The sequence below is a fragment of the Gadus morhua genome, chromosome 19, assembly GCF_902167405.1.
Source record: "Gadus morhua chromosome 19, gadMor3.0, whole genome shotgun sequence".
Classification (NCBI taxonomy): Eukaryota; Metazoa; Chordata; class Actinopteri; order Gadiformes; family Gadidae; genus Gadus; species Gadus morhua.
The window spans coordinates 10,127,781-10,143,029 of NC_044066.1; the positions used below are offsets into that span (position 1 = coordinate 10,127,781).

The 15,249-nt window shown below is 47.0% G+C and overlaps 1 protein-coding gene across 3 annotated transcripts in view; it reads right to left on the reverse strand.

Moving 5' to 3' along the window:
• Positions 1 to 15,249, reverse strand: part of adamts6 (ADAM metallopeptidase with thrombospondin type 1 motif, 6) — a 48,699-nt gene that overhangs the window by 18,220 nt on the left and 15,230 nt on the right. For 2 of the 3 annotated variants that reach the window (XM_030342026.1, XM_030342025.1), the window contains exons 11-15: positions 12,295 to 12,436; positions 6,908 to 7,015; positions 4,538 to 4,683; positions 3,828 to 3,891; positions 1,265 to 1,367 (exon numbers count right to left, since the gene is read on the reverse strand). In XM_030342026.1, coding sequence (XP_030197886.1) covers positions 1,265 to 1,367; positions 3,828 to 3,891; positions 4,538 to 4,683; positions 6,908 to 7,015; positions 12,295 to 12,436 — 563 coding nt within the window. The remainder of the gene's footprint in view (positions 1 to 1,264; positions 1,368 to 3,827; positions 3,892 to 4,537; positions 4,684 to 6,907; positions 7,016 to 12,294; positions 12,437 to 15,249) is intronic. The other variant, XM_030342027.1, reaches the window with a different exon arrangement.

Sequence of the window (15,249 nt, forward strand, 5' to 3'; positions counted from 1 at the left end):
ACAGTTTATCGCATACAGGTGAGATCACCTGGTCATGCCTCAGTGAAGATAATTAAGCATTGTGTGGAGAAAGGTTAAACCTCAAAGCATAAGTAGATGAAAGCATTCAAACGTGGGTCGATGCTGCCATTGGCTGGTCAAATAATCAGGATCTCATTGCGATCGCATTGACGATGACATGGATGTCGTGGTGGTCTTAGTGAGCGTTTACGCCACTGAGATGTGATGGACTCCTGCTCAAATGTAACACCTGATGTCTCTTCACAAATAGGAACACTGCACAGCATTACAACAATGCTACACCAAATTGGAGCATTGTTATGTTGAAGTGTCCGAGAGGACACTTCAACATAACAATGCTGCGATACTGCAGCGATAAAGCCACATTACGATTCTTGGAAAACCTGCTGCCAGTAACATCTGTTATTTTTCGGGGGATCAGCAGTGGCGGTCCACAATGAACCCAAAAATGCGGTGAGCTTGAGCCCAGATCTCATTCCAGGCCGCAGCAGCAGCAGCGGCAGCCAGACTGCGTGTATACAACGCAGAAGTCAACGCGTGCAAAGGCCAGAGTTGACAGGCTGCGGCCGCGTCCTGGACGGCCGACAGGAGCGTCCAACTCCACACAAAACTTCACTACGGAATGCTTGGAATTCTCTCTCCCCATCAAACTCTCTCTCTCTCTCTCCCAGTCTATCCCGTACGTACTGTCCTCCTCCTCCTCTCTCTTGCTCTCTCTCTCTCTCCCTCCCTCCCCCTTGCACGCTTTCTCCCTCCGTATTTCTCTCTACGTCTCTCTCTCTCTTAGTCTCTCCCCCTCGCCTTCTCTCTCCCCCCCCCTTTCTCTCTCTCTCTCTCTCTCTCTCTCCCCCTCGCCCTTTCTCTCACCCCCCTCTCTCTCTCTCTCTCTCTCTCTCTCTCTCTCTCTCTCTCTCTCTCTCTCTCTCTCTCTCTCTCTCTCTCTCTCTCTCTCTCTCTCTCTCTCTCTCTCTCTCTCTCTCTCTCTCTCCTCTCTCCCTCCCTCTCTCTCAGGCTGTTTGCTCAACAAGGTCACCCTCCAGACTGTCACTGATGATGAGTCATAAAAAGAAAAAAAAGGAAACCGAGCCGTGGAGAAGACGGCAGAGGACTCGTGAAGCACAGCAGATGGCCGGCCGGCTCGCGAACCACTAACAGACTATAAGTGGACGAGGCAGAGCTCTCTCTCTCTCTCTCTCTCTCTCTCTCTCTCTCTCTCTCTCTCTCTCTCTCGTGCCGAACGTACCTCCAGTGTAGGGCTTCCAGTTGTAATACTTCCCACGAAAGGACATGCTGTCAAAGTCAGCGCACTGCTTCTCCCGGAAATCTCGGGATCCCGCCAGACAGGTCTAAGGCAGATAAGAGACGGATGAAATAGGGTTTGGAATGGCGTGGATCATGTCACGCAGAAACAAGAGTTAGTAGTGTTATGTTTTCATCATGATATATGTCACGTCTCTCTCCGGGGCTGCTTATTAAAACAATATCCATTATAAACGACTCAGTATTTAGGGGAATAACTCGTCTGCAGTTGTCTGCGAGTTTCCTTGTAGGCTTCTGCCACATATCACTCTTACCCACCCACCCCAGAAAAAGAGAAAAGAAAAATTGCAGACAATGTAGAAATGCACTACAATGTGTTTTGCATTTGGAGGAATGCTCCTTTGTTTGCATGTGTTTATTTGCAATGAATAATAAAACACGTCTTTGTGTGGGTAATGAGAAACACAGTTTCAGCCCGAGGAGACCTTGAGCTGGTGCAGGCTGGCACACCCGCCCGGCCTCTCAGTATCTGAGAGGCTACGTGTCTAGGATTCTATGTATCCGAGGGTCTACGTGTTTAAAAGTCTACGCGTTTTGGATACTATGTATCTAAGAGTCTACCTATCTAGGGGTCTAGGGATCAAAGAGTACTTATCTAAGGGTCCACGTATCTAGGGCTCTACGTATCTAAGAGTCTTCGTATCTAATAGTATACATCTTAAAGATTCTAAGTATCTAGGGGTCTACGTATCTGAGAGTCTACCTATTTAAGAGTCTACGTATCTAAGAGTACATATCTAAGGGTCCAGGTATCTAAGGCACTTCGTATGTAAGCGTTTACGTATCTAAGAGTCTACGTATCTAGGAGTCTACGTATCTAAGAGTCTAAGTATCTAAGAGTCTACGCATCTAAGAGTCTATGTAGTCTACGTATCTAATAGTCCTAATTAAGAGTCTACAGACTTAGGAGACTACGTTTCTAAGAGTCTACGTATCTAAGAGTTATGCATCTAACAACTGTGTATCTAAGATGCTACTTATCTAAGAGTCTGTGTATCGAAGAGTCTATGTATCTAAGAGTCTACGTACTTAGGAGACTATGCATCTAAGAGCCCTAATCCAGGGGTTTACGTATCTCTGGGTCTACGTATCTATGAGTGTACGTATCTAGTGCTCTTAGTATTTAAGGGGCTACGTATCTAAGAGTCTACGTATCTAAGAGTCTACGTATCTAGTGCTCTATGAGTGTTCGCATCTAAGTCTTCCTACGGGCCCCAACCCAACGCAACCCTGAGTGCCCCGATTGACCCGGTTTGGATTATGATGGAGAGGAGTGGGGAAGGAAAGACGGAGGAGGGAAGGAAGGAAAGGATGGAAGGAAGGGAGGGAAGAAAAGCCAAGAAAGTGAAACCCCTAAAATGACGATGAGTCTATTTGAAGATATATGATCTAATAAGTCTCTCAGGTAACTTATTTAGGCAGGATTACGACATGGTGCTGACAACACTGAGACGTATTGGCCCAAAGAAGCCAGAATCTTTCGTTAGTTTACATTCTAACTTTAAATTGCTTACAGTGTGGTTACCACTGCGCTGCAGAATAACCATCCTTTGGTCAATTCGGGGAACCTTATAAGGTAAACCAAAGAATCCCCTGGATTGAGGAGGAAGACCTTTAGAGAACTTATACCTGAGAGGTCTAATTATTGGCTTGGAAACAGAAGGAAGGAAAATAGGTGTTTATTGTCTCTTGTGCCCACTGGCTCACTCGCTGGCACCGTTTTCACCGCACATACTTTATTGGATGATTGTGAAAAAGGCAGAAACTGCAAAAATATTGGTTTTACGCAAATTCACCCCCCTCCCTGTTAAAAGATTTAAATCACATTGTCTTTATAAAGTACACATGGAAAAGCCTTCCAGGCTTCGACACAAATGACATCCGTCAAATGATGAAGAATAAATAACTTTTGGGCATCAAACTATATCACGAGCATGCATAATTACTTGAAATCGGTTTCATTTACTTTCTCGACTAATAAAACCCAGGCAGAGTCAAACCGTGTCCTAGGGCCATTATTTTTTTTGCTGTCAACAAAAAGATTATAAACACGAAACTAAAACGCAATCTAAATCCACCACAGGGCAGACAAAGTTGCCTGAACGCGGAGCCAGAGAGGAGCGAGAAGGATAGCCAGGGCTTCAGTGACAGGCCAAATCCATCTAAGGTCAGTGTGTCTGGGTGGACGCACTCTGCATCTGTTCCACGCTGCAACAATCGGGGCATACCAGAGCCCAGCATTTCGCTACGGCAAGACAAGCGCCTTCTTCTCTTGAGAGTTTTATACACAATACTGAGATGACAGCACAGAAGAAGAGATAGACAAGGGAGAGGAGGAAAGAGGAGAGGAGAGATGAGGAGAGGAGGAAAGGAGAGGAGAAAAGATGACGATGATGAGGAGAGCCGGACAGAGAAGCGGAGAAGAGAAGGCAGGGGGAAGAGGCGAGGCGAAGTGAAGCGAGGAGGAGGTCATTATGTATACTTACGTCTGTGTTACAGGATCTGTAGCGCTTTCTCTCTCCAAGACAATACTTTCCTCCTCCAGAGGGGCTAAGAAACACAAGAGAGCAATGCGACGTGTAAACAAAGGAGTTGTACTTCGGTAACACAGTACCTTCCACAGGTGCACTACATTAGAGCACAACCTCTGCCGGATCTCTCTGTTCCTCCTTCTGTTAGTCTAACATGTGCGCCACCATTCTCCTCTTTTCACTAAATCCATCCAATGGTGATGAAAGGTGCAAGTGCAGATCTCGGAAAATAGGCTGGACTTGTTGGTGGGTTCTCTCTCTTGATGTGCAGTAACAATGCAAACATTAGTCTGTGGTCCCTATCAGAAGGCTATGGGTCATCATTCATCTAGTTACACACACAAACACACACGCACACACACACACAAACACAGACATGGACACTCACTGACATACACACACAAACACACACACACACACACACACACACACTGACGCACACCACACCACATTTGTTATAAGACTCATTTATCCATTCACACACACTCCCAAACACACACTCACGTACACATGCAGGCACACTCACGCAAATGTGCACACACACACGTGCACACGCACAATAACACACACCACACCACTTTTTTTTTAACAAACACTTGACGGAGGCCAGGGCATACGACGGACTGGATGTGTTAAGCTGGCTGTGGCTTACTTTGCCTACTTACGCTGGGCTGTCACAGTGCCTCATGGAGGACGATACGCCCCCACCACAGGTCCGACTGCACTCCCCCCACGTGGACCAGGGGCCCCAGCCTCCGTCCACGCTCTGGGGCCAGGTGCCGAACCCCACACACTCCCCCTGGAAGCACCACTGCTCGGGGGACATGGGGAGAGAGGGCGGCCGGGTTACCATTCGTCTGGCCGGAGAGATCCCGAGCCGTGCGTTTTCTGTCACGTGTTTGGAAGCAAGAAGATGTTCGGTGGGCGGGTGTGTGTGTGTGTGGTGTGTGGTGTGTGGTGTGTGTGTGTGTGTGTGTGTGTGTGTGTGTATGTGTGTGTGTGTGTATGTGTGTGTGTGTGTGTGTGTGTGTGTGTGTGTGTGTGTGTGTGTGTGTGTGTGTGTGTGCATGCTTGTATATGTATGCGTGTGTGTTTGTGTATCTGTATGTGTGTGTGTGTGTGTGTGTGTTTTTTATGTGTTTGTGTGTGTTTGTGTGTGTGTGTGTGTGCATGCTTGCATATGTTTGTGTTTGTGTATGTGTGTGCATGCTTGTATGTTTATGTGTGTGTGTTTGTTTGTATGTGCGTGTGTGCGTGCATGGCTGTATGTGTGTGTTTGTGTTTGTGTGTGTGTGTGTGTGCGTGCATGCTGGCATGTGTGTGTGTTTCTGTGTGCGTGCATAAATGTGTGTGGGGGAATGTACACCTGTTTTATGTTTTTTCAACACCCTATAAACAGTTTGATGACCATGCGAGAGGTGAGCTCCAACAGACACTCACAGTAAGATAACAGTGGAGGTACAGTCTCTGACTCCCCCTAGCCTCAGTCTGGTCCAACACCCAGGATTCTTATGGACCAACCACAGACACTGTATCGCCCACATCCCTCTCCACCCTCCCTGTCTCTCAATCACCTCCCCCTTCACTGCTTCACCACTCCCTCTCTCCCCCTCCTCTCTCACTCGCTACTGTTGACTGGGCCTCCCTCTCTCTCCCATTAGCCGGGCAGCTCATTCCTCCTGTTAGCTTGACCTCTCTATCCCTCGCTCCTATTGGCCGAGCTCCTCTCTCCCTCTCTCCTATTGGCTGGTCCTCTCTCTCCCTCCCTCCCATTGGCCAGGTCCCTCACTCTCTCCCCCCTATTGGCCAGGTCCCTCACTCTAACCCACCAATTGGCCCGGCCCCTGTCTCCCTCTCTCCTATTGGCCGGTCCTCTATCTCCCTCCCTCCAATCGGCCGGGCCCCTCTCTACCTCCCTTCTATTGGCCAGGCCCCTCTCTACCTCCCTCCAATTGGTGAGGCCCCTCTCTCCCTCCCTCCTATTTGCCGGTCCTCTCCCTGCCTCCTATTGGCCAGGCCCCTCTCTCCCTCCCTCCTATTGGCCAGGCCCCTCTCTCCCTCCCTCCTATAGGCCAGGCCCCTCTCTCCCTCCCTCCTATAGGCCAGGCCCCTCTCTCCCTCCCTCCTATTGGCCAGGCCCCTCTCTCCCTCCCTCCTATTTGCCGGTCCTCTCCCTCCCTCCTATTGGCCAGGCCCCTCTCTCCCTCCCTCCTATTGGCCAGGCCCCTCTCTCCCTCCCTCCTATTGGCCAGGCCCCTCTCTCCCTCCCTCCTATAGGCCAGGCCCCTCTCTCCCTCCCTCCTATTGGCCAGGCCCCTCTCTCCCTCCCTCCTATTGGCCGGTCCTCTCCCTCCCTCCTATTGGCCTCTCTCCATCTCTTTCCATTACATCTCGGCTCAGCATCCGCGTTCCTTTGGAACGGGCGGGGGCAGACGGGGTACACCAGCAGCTCTCCCATCGCTGCCCCCAAAGCTACTTCAAAGCCCCCGGGCTAAACCTGGGGCCTCCTGCACAGCACAGACCCCCCACCCCCCCCTCTGTGGGCCCCAGGTCCTGAAAGGCTCCGCTGACCTAACGGTAATGATGGGTGACAGCTTGTGACACGCTGCCATTCTTCCCTTTGAGACCCCGGACCATCCACCCACAATGGCCGCCGTAATCCATGTTAAATCTGCCTCTCTCTCTCTCTCTCTCTCTCTCTCTCTCTCTCTCTCTCTCTCGTAACCTGGCTGGGTACCGTGGACAGTTGACCGATGACATAAAGCTTGGCACCCATGTATATGCTTGTGTGTGTGAGTGTGTGTGTATATATGTGTGTGTGTGTGTTAGCGTATTCTTATGTGAAAGCATGCGTGAGTAGACACTGGGAATAGTACCCAATTCCAGAGCTTTGTGGAGACGGGGCAAATCAAAAACGCGCCGCCCGAATGAGGGTCATTCGGTCAACGCGGTTCGTTCGTTAATTTCGGTCGTTTGTTATTTGTTTTGGGTACTGTATGGAAGTATTAAAAGAAAAAGGTCAAAAGGTCGCTCACCCCCTTCTCGATGCTGCCGGTCTGGCAGAGGGTCCCCTCGGCAGCGGGGATACTGTTGGTGACACAGCGGTTGCTCTTGCTAAGGCACCAGAGCTCTCTGCACACTTCCTAGGAAAGAAGGCAATAGCAAGTTGGTCAGAAGAGCGGTGTGGGGACTGCTTTCATGGTTCTGGATTTATGTGGACTGCATTGATGGGGTCTTGATTGTGGGGACAGTATTTATGGGGTCCGGGTTGTGAGGATTGCGTTCATTGGGCTGTATTTGTGCGGACTGTATCGATGGGTTCTGGATTTGTGGAGACTGCATTCATGGGTCTGGATTTGTTGGGACAGTGTTTTTGGGGTCTAGATTTATGGGGACTGTATTGATTGGGTCTGGATTTGTTGGGACTGCATTCCTGGGTCTGGATTTGTGGGGACTGCATTGATGGGGCCTGGATTTGTGGAGACTGTATTTATGGGGTCTGGGTTCTGGAGAGTATATTTATGTGGCCGGGATTTGTAGGGAAAGTAATTGTGGGGTCCATATTTGCGGGGACTGTATTTTCGGGTCCGGATTTGTGGGGACTGTGTCTCTGGGGACCCTATTTGGAGGGAACCGTCCTTGTGGGGTCCATGTTCATGTTTGTTGGAGGGGGAGAAGATATCGGGGTCACAAACATTTCTCTATGCACAATTTTGATCTATTTTTTCTTCTTTGTGCAAGGCAGACTAATAAGTGGATCGGAGGCAGGTCGATCAGGGCCTCCCCCCCCGAAACACCATCTTTTATTGTCGCGTATTTCCACAGACCATGTGCTTTTGATCACAGTCCATTTGACATCATTAGCAATACGAGTATGGTCATCCGCCGCTGCAAATGTTTTCTTAGGAGAGATTCATCGTCCGCTGAATCATCACTGTTTGCTGACGTTCATCTCCGAGATCACAGGGGGACGTGACATCAGTTCAACAAATCCCATCCTGTCTCTTTAGGGGAATTAGCATTGAGCAACGGACAATCCCGCTCCTCTGAAGAAAAAAACGTTTGGACAAATATTTATGACTTCATGTCTCTCTCGTGTTTGCTTCTTCTACTCTGTAGTCTAGAGCGTTCTAGAACACTCCTTCCCTCCGCCGTCTAGAACATTCTGGAACACTCAAGGAAACTCCTTCTTCTGAGCCCTGAAACACGTCCAACTTAATTACTAAAGGATTACTGGAGGATTACGAAAGGTGTGTATGTGTGCGTGTAAATGTGTGTGTGTGTGTGTATGTGTGTTTGTGGTGTGCTCATGCATGCTTGTGTGTGTATGTATGTGTGTGTGTGTGTGTGTGTGTGTGTGTGTGTGTGTGTGTGTGTGTGTGTGTGTGTGTGTGTGTGTGTGTGTGTGTGTGTGTGTGTGAGTGTCAGTGTGTGATAAAGAACAGACAAGATAGAAAGAGCCTCGTAAAGAGACCGGAGAGAGAGAGAGAGAGAGAGAGAGAGAGAGAGAGAGAGAGAGAGAGAGAGAGAGAGAGAGAGAGAGAGAGAGAGAGAGAGAGAGAGAGAGAGAGAGACAGAGATGGACACGAACCGATGGAGAACAATGTCAAACCAGGCCGCCCCCGAAATAAATAAAACCATACAAGTGTGTGTGTGCTACAAGAACAAGCCGTGCACCAGCGCACATTAGGAGCCCCCGGTAAAAAAAAACAACAACTGGGCTGCGTCTCCCATCTCCAAACTTCAAAGGGCCGTTTTACAGGACAACTGTGTATAGCAGAAGAGCTGCCCATGAACAAGAGTTATGATAGCGCGGAACACATACTGACCCCCCCGTGCAACGAGGTCAGCAACTAGGTAGTCCCCCCCCCCCCCCCCCCCCCCCCCGCCTTCACCATCCCCACATCCCTCGGCCCCACTGCTTTCTGAGCCTATCCAGATTAAATAAAGCAGCAAACTGCCACTCGCTCCCCCCCCCCCCCCCCCCCTCACCCTCCTCCAGCTGGATCCAATAAGCCCCCCCCCCAGCCCCCCATGGTTCCATTCTCCATCTCGACTGCACCGAAAGGTCAGCGCCTCAAAACCCCAGCCTGTCAGGATGTTGAGGCTGATGGATTTATGCAAAGACGAAGAAGAAGAAGAAGAAGAAGAAGAAGAAGAAGAAGAAGAAGAAGAAGAAGAAGAGGTCTCTCTATCTCTGATAGGACAAGGAGGGTACGGAGGGGGGTTTCTCCACGAGGGTCTCGGGCTAATATAACCATCAAAGGATGCTCTGGGATTTCTGTGCGCTCTGCTGTCAGTTCTCAGGGAAACGGTAACACTTACGCTTTTCATTTTGAAAGTGCAGATGCGTGAAGGTATAGTTTGGATATCCCCCCACAACCCCTTTTAATTTAGCCCTAATTGAGTTCTTGATGTGGGTTAATAAATCACGAGGTGTGATTTTATTACAGGGTTCTGCCTGTTAGAACTGTCACCCGACAAGAATGCGTCTGCCACGAGCTGTGCAGGTTTGTGTAGTAAAGTATAAAAAAGGTGTTTTACGTCTTAGACTCAACATCTTTTCGTTACATAGAACGTAATAAGCCTGAGTCTCTACATTTTAAAGTGTTCAATTATAGTATGATAGTAGAATTGCTTTTTAGTATTGTCTTTATGGAATGAAGGGGGGATCTTGATGGTGCACTGTTGAAAAGGGAACCTCTATTAACAAGACTTAAGCTTTGATAAAGGGGACATATTATGAAAACAACACTTTTCCTGGGATTTGTGGTGTTGTTTTGGGTCTCTGGTGCTCCCACACGCATAACAACTTTGAAAAAAGTCTGTACATGATGTTTTTAGTGAGATATGCATTTCTGAAAATATCCTACCTACAGTTACCAAACGAGCGAGTCAGTTTCGGCGCCCCCTCCTACGTAGGAAGGGGGCACAGTTGAATATTACCTCCCACTTCCCCACTCCCCTCCAATCAGAGCAAAGCTAAGATTTTGTGGACCAGTGGACCAGCAGTTCCGGCGGACGAACTCGGCAGATGTTTTCCTATTATTATTTCCAGCAAACAGCTTCAAAAACATGTTTTCTAGAACTCAAATACTATGTTTACTTGTTGGGAAAACACCATACTATGTCTCCTTTAAACAAAACCAATCTGCCCTACAAGGAGTGATAATATATTAGATGTCTCAATTCAAATGTTGGGGGAGAAACATCAGTCTCTGTGTGTGTCTGCGGCTGTCTAGATATATAGAAGCTTTGTATACACTGGACTTATTCATCCTGTCATAAATTGACTGGTTTCATGCTGATTCCAAACCATCATATTGTGCTTATGAGTCAACAAACCGAAGGAGCTCGACACGAGCCCTTTGAAAATCTGCTCATCTCCTTTAAAACACACTTTGTCATCTCGTTTTTAAAAATAATCTTAATTATAAGAAAATATAATATAATGAGATCACCAATTATTTCAGGCTGTCGTTTAACTGTTTATTTCGGTTGTCTTGCGTGTTTGTGTGTTTCTAAACCCTCCCTGGGGGGTCCCTTCGTCAACATTAGTTCATCCCCATACTGTACGATAGGGAGTGGAGAGGGGGGGGGGAAAACACATCCATCCCTCATCGCTTAGTATCAAATGCTATCATCAAGCGGAGACTAGAGGTCAGAGCAGCCAAATCCGCTCTTTATTATATTATGTGTGCTGCTTTGATGATATTGTTTGAGTAATGATTGACGCTAATCCTTGTGTGGTGTAATCTCAGAGAGTCATCACTCTGTATGTCTTTGAACTTTTCGTTTCATTTGGTTATCTATGCATATGTCTTTTTTATTTTTTCAAAGTTTAAAAAGTGGAAAATTCTGGGCCGGCTAGGTGACTCCCAACTCCTAACTCTGTCACCCACATAAAGACGTCTCAAAGTTTAAATTGGAGCCAATCTAACTATACATAATATCCTTATGTCCAATCATATTTTTCAGACATGTGTCTTCACAGCAACATCCTCTGTTTACGTCAGAGAGATCCCTTGATGACGTGACCGCAATCCATAACAAATAAGCCTACCTGTTTTTGTTTTGTTTTTTTCCATTCCTTGTGAGGAATTGGAATAGTCTGTCTTCAGTTGTTTGTCTTTTTGCGTGAAGGACAATGTGAAAAAGTTTCCTTCTCATGAGCCAGCCCAGAACACAGCAGATATATTGGTTCCAAGTTCCAACACAAATTGCCTGCAAGGTTGTAAACGCCAGCCAAGAGCTTTATCTTACCAACCTGGTACCAGTCAGCCATTATCAATCTCTCTCTCTCTCTCTCTCTCTCTCTCTCTCTCTCTCTCTCTCTCTCTCTCTCTCTCTCTCTCTCTCTCTCTCTCTTTGACTCTCTCACACTCTTACTTTTTGTCTCTCTTGCTCTGTGTTTTTACTCACCCTCTCTCTCCCTCTCCCTCTCCCTCTCCCTCTCCCTCTCCCTCTCTCTCTCTCTCTCTCCCTCTCTCTCTCTCTCTCTCTCTCTCTCTCTCTCTCTCTCTCTCTCTCTCTCTCTCTCTCTCTCTCTCTCTCTCTCTCCCTCTCTCTCTCTCTTCCCCAACTGCTAGTCCAGAACCAAGCTATTATTATGCATTGTTATAATGCTAAGTTGAATATTAATATTTAATCAAATAAATTGAAAAGAATCCATCCAACTCTCAAATTACCCTAACCCAAATTGTAACCATAACCTTCAGTTATATTTTCCTACTTTCCATAAACTACTTAACTACTTTCCAAAGACTCAACACATTGGTGGTAGCAGCAACTCTTATTGTTGGATAAAGACACAACTGCTCTACAAGTTGTTTTGTCTGGTTTGGCAACACTTGCTCCACAACTCTAATCTAGGATTGGACTCAAAAACACTAACGAAGGAAGTGTATTTCTTTCAAAGGCTGAATTTGTGTGTAGCTACTGGGCCCTGTAAATAGTGCATTTTCAATAGCTTCGCTAATTAGCTAGCTATTGAATAACAATTTGAATGACGATTTATTTAATTCATATGTAGGTATCATGGTTATTTTGGAAAAATGTGAATTGAACAAGTTTAGACAAGGTGGGAGAGTGTGGGAGATGCTGCATTGTATCACACATAGGCCTGCAGCTCGAAATATTTTATTCTTATTTGGCTAATTAGCCACCTAGTAAAATTCGAGCTTACTTTTGATCAAATGAGAGCTCAATTGAATGCAAGGCGGGGCAAAATTAATGAATGCAGGTTTCTATCATGCAAATCAGTTAGCATACTTTGAATTAGCGTTCACCTAACTAGCTAGTTAGTGATTCTTTTTGTGACGTGATGCTGCTGAAAAACACACCAGTAGGGTTACCTTCAGAACCAATTAAGAGCTGGTTTTGTGAACAGGTTTCACGGCGTGACTGGATACTGGTTTCTTACCCCGTACTTGCACTGGCGGGAGGACGATCCGTACTGGAAGCGACACTGCTCGTCTGCGTCGTACACCTGCCCGGGGGCCACTGTTGGGTACAGGAAGTCTCGTTTCAGAGGTTCATTGTCCAGACACGTCCCCCGACCTGAGCTGTCAAAAAAACAAACCTACAATAGAATTGTTTCTTATGCACAGGAAGCTTTTTTTCTACACTTGAGCTTGCAGCAGATGAATGATCGGGGCCAGGTTAGCCCTCACGCTAACCTAACCCAAATTATTCTGTACACTTGGCTGTACAGCACTCATCAGGGCATTTGGTATAACCCTTACTACACCAACAACGAGTGTCTGTCTAGAGCTATCAGTTTCTTGTTCTTGACGGTTGTCATTTACTTGCATGCATTATTGTTTAATATTGAGTATCCGAAACTCCATTTGATTTGTCCCTCAATGTAATAAACTAAATATGAAATAGCATTGAAGACAGGAGCCATACAGTGAGAGGAGCAGGCCTTCGAGACCAGAAGACTGTGAGGGGCCCTGCCTGTCCATTTAAAGACCATCAGTCCTCTCTGATTATGTGGCTCTGTGATCTGGTCTACGCTGTATGTTACGAAGCAGAGCCAATAAAACGCCACGAGTCTAGAGAGAGAGAGAGAGAGAGAGAGAGAGAGAGAGAGAGAGAGAGAGGCCTATGGGCCATGTGTCTGACCCTCGGATAATGTTTAGTCTGCTTTGTCAGACAGATATATGTGAGCTCCCACATAACTTGCTGAAAGAAGAAAAAAAAACGCACAGCAATTTTGTGTCTTTCAGCAATAATAGTCCTGCAATTATACTATCTATACTTTTTTCACATATATGTGTATGAGAAAAGTATGTGCTTATACATTATAGATTCTTAACTCGCTTGAAGTCTGGAGGGTAGGCAATGCACAATATAGTTTTATTTTATTGCTTTTATTTTGGAGGAGAGGCTTTTATTTTCTGTTAAAGGAATGTAACTGTACGTTGATTCTAGTCCCTATTTTTTTTCATATCATCACGCTGAATGATGAGTTATTGATGAACACTAAATACATGCCGAAAGCAAATATACATAACGAAAGCAAAGTAACCCGACCGCTCTGTGTCTCAGTCAGCAGCGGCGGGAAGATTCTTCTGAGGCAAAATACCATCACAACTATTTACTATAACATCGGGTTCCTCCCCCCCCCCGCTGCGGTGAGCTGCAGCAGCAGGCTGAGGAATGAGTCCCATCCCTGGAAAGGACTATCGGGCAAGGTGACAAGACAAACGCTTGTGCAATGCCGGGAGGCTGTGCAGGAGGCGGAGAAGGAGGGGGAGGTGGAGGAGGAGAGGTAGTAGGAGGAGGAGGTGGAGGAGGACAGGGAGAAGGAGGAGGAGGTGGAGTAGGAGGAGGTGGAGGAGGACAGGGAGAAGGAGGAGGAGGTGGAGTAGGAGTAGGAGGAGGAGAGGTAGTAGGAGGAGGAGGTGGAGGAGGAGAGGGAGAGGGCCTGATAAGGGATGGAGGGAGAATACCACAGAGAATAGGACTTCAGAATAGTGACGTTAGCAACATTGTGTCATTGTGGGACAGAGGAAAGATAGGAGATTCTAGAACTAAACACACTAAAAGCACGACTAAAACAAGTGGCATTTGGCAGTGGCCGCTCACAATGAAAAGCAGAAACCCTTCATAGCTCCAAAAGACCCATTGGCTTTATCGATCAAGGAAGAGTAAGAACTTTGTAAGAACCCTTTTCCAATAAACAAATATCGGTAAGAGTCAAGACCTTCCAACATGAAAGATATATATATAACAAAGACACAGTGGTCATGGCGATCGCACCACTTTCTTATACCTATGGATGCATTGCTTTAACCAGTCTCAAAAAGGATTCTTTTTTTTGGCAGAGAACAGTGGAAAATCCCTGTCTTTGTGGTCCAATTAGTAGCAGGACCGCGACTCTGTCACCTCGGCTCAGCGTCGCTGGGAACCTTCCCTTCAACAGCTGTCGTCAGGAAATGGCAACTGACAACCAGAACCACCATTATTCCCTACCACCATTATGTCTGGGAGGGACTCACTCCACTAAACATGCTCCTGCTCATGATCTGTATAAACAGACAGAGAGAGAGAGGGAGGGAGAGAGAGAGGGAGGGAGAGGGAGAGAGAGAGAGAGAGAGAGAGAGAGAGAGAGAGAGAGAGAGAGAGAGAGAGAGAGAGAGAGAGAGAGAGAGAGAGAGAGGAAGAAGGGGAAGAGGAGGAAGAACGGGAGGAGAAGAAAGAAGAGAAGGAGGAGATGGAGAAGAGGAGGAAAAGGTGGAGGAAGAGGATTAGGAGGAGGGAGAGGAGAGGACGGAGGGGATCGGGAGGAGAAGGAGACGTGAAAGGACGAGGAAGGTGAAGATAGGGACGAGGAGGGGATAGATAGTCTGGTCCAGATAGACCAGGGACTGCAACCCACAAAGCTCTCCATTTGAGAAGGTCACTAGAGCTAAGCCTCTCATGTTGAGCCCTCAGCTTTAGACTAGATGATCTCTTCCTCGCTAAACGAACTATTCCTCTAGCCCTGCCTCTAAACAGGAGTAATACAGTAGAAAGGCTTTGTATGGATAAATCAGATTATATTTCACCACCTAGTTCGTAAAGAAAGACATTGATTGAAACAAAGTCAAAATGCTAGAGAATGTATCTTGCAAGCAACTCAAAGCAGCGATAGTGAAACATTGAAACAGATGTGATTTCCACTGTTAGTCTGAGTCCTCCCTCCAATACAACGAGCCTCATAGGCCGCCCATGGACCTTTGAGCAAAGCAGCAGCAGAGAGAGCAGTGCCAACATAATCGGCCCTGCTAGTCTTGTCAAGTCCAGTGTATTTGAAAAGCCCTTAATCATGGCTACAGTCTCAAAGGCCTCTTTAAACCATTTGTCTAGGCTGAAAATGTTTGATCGTTAG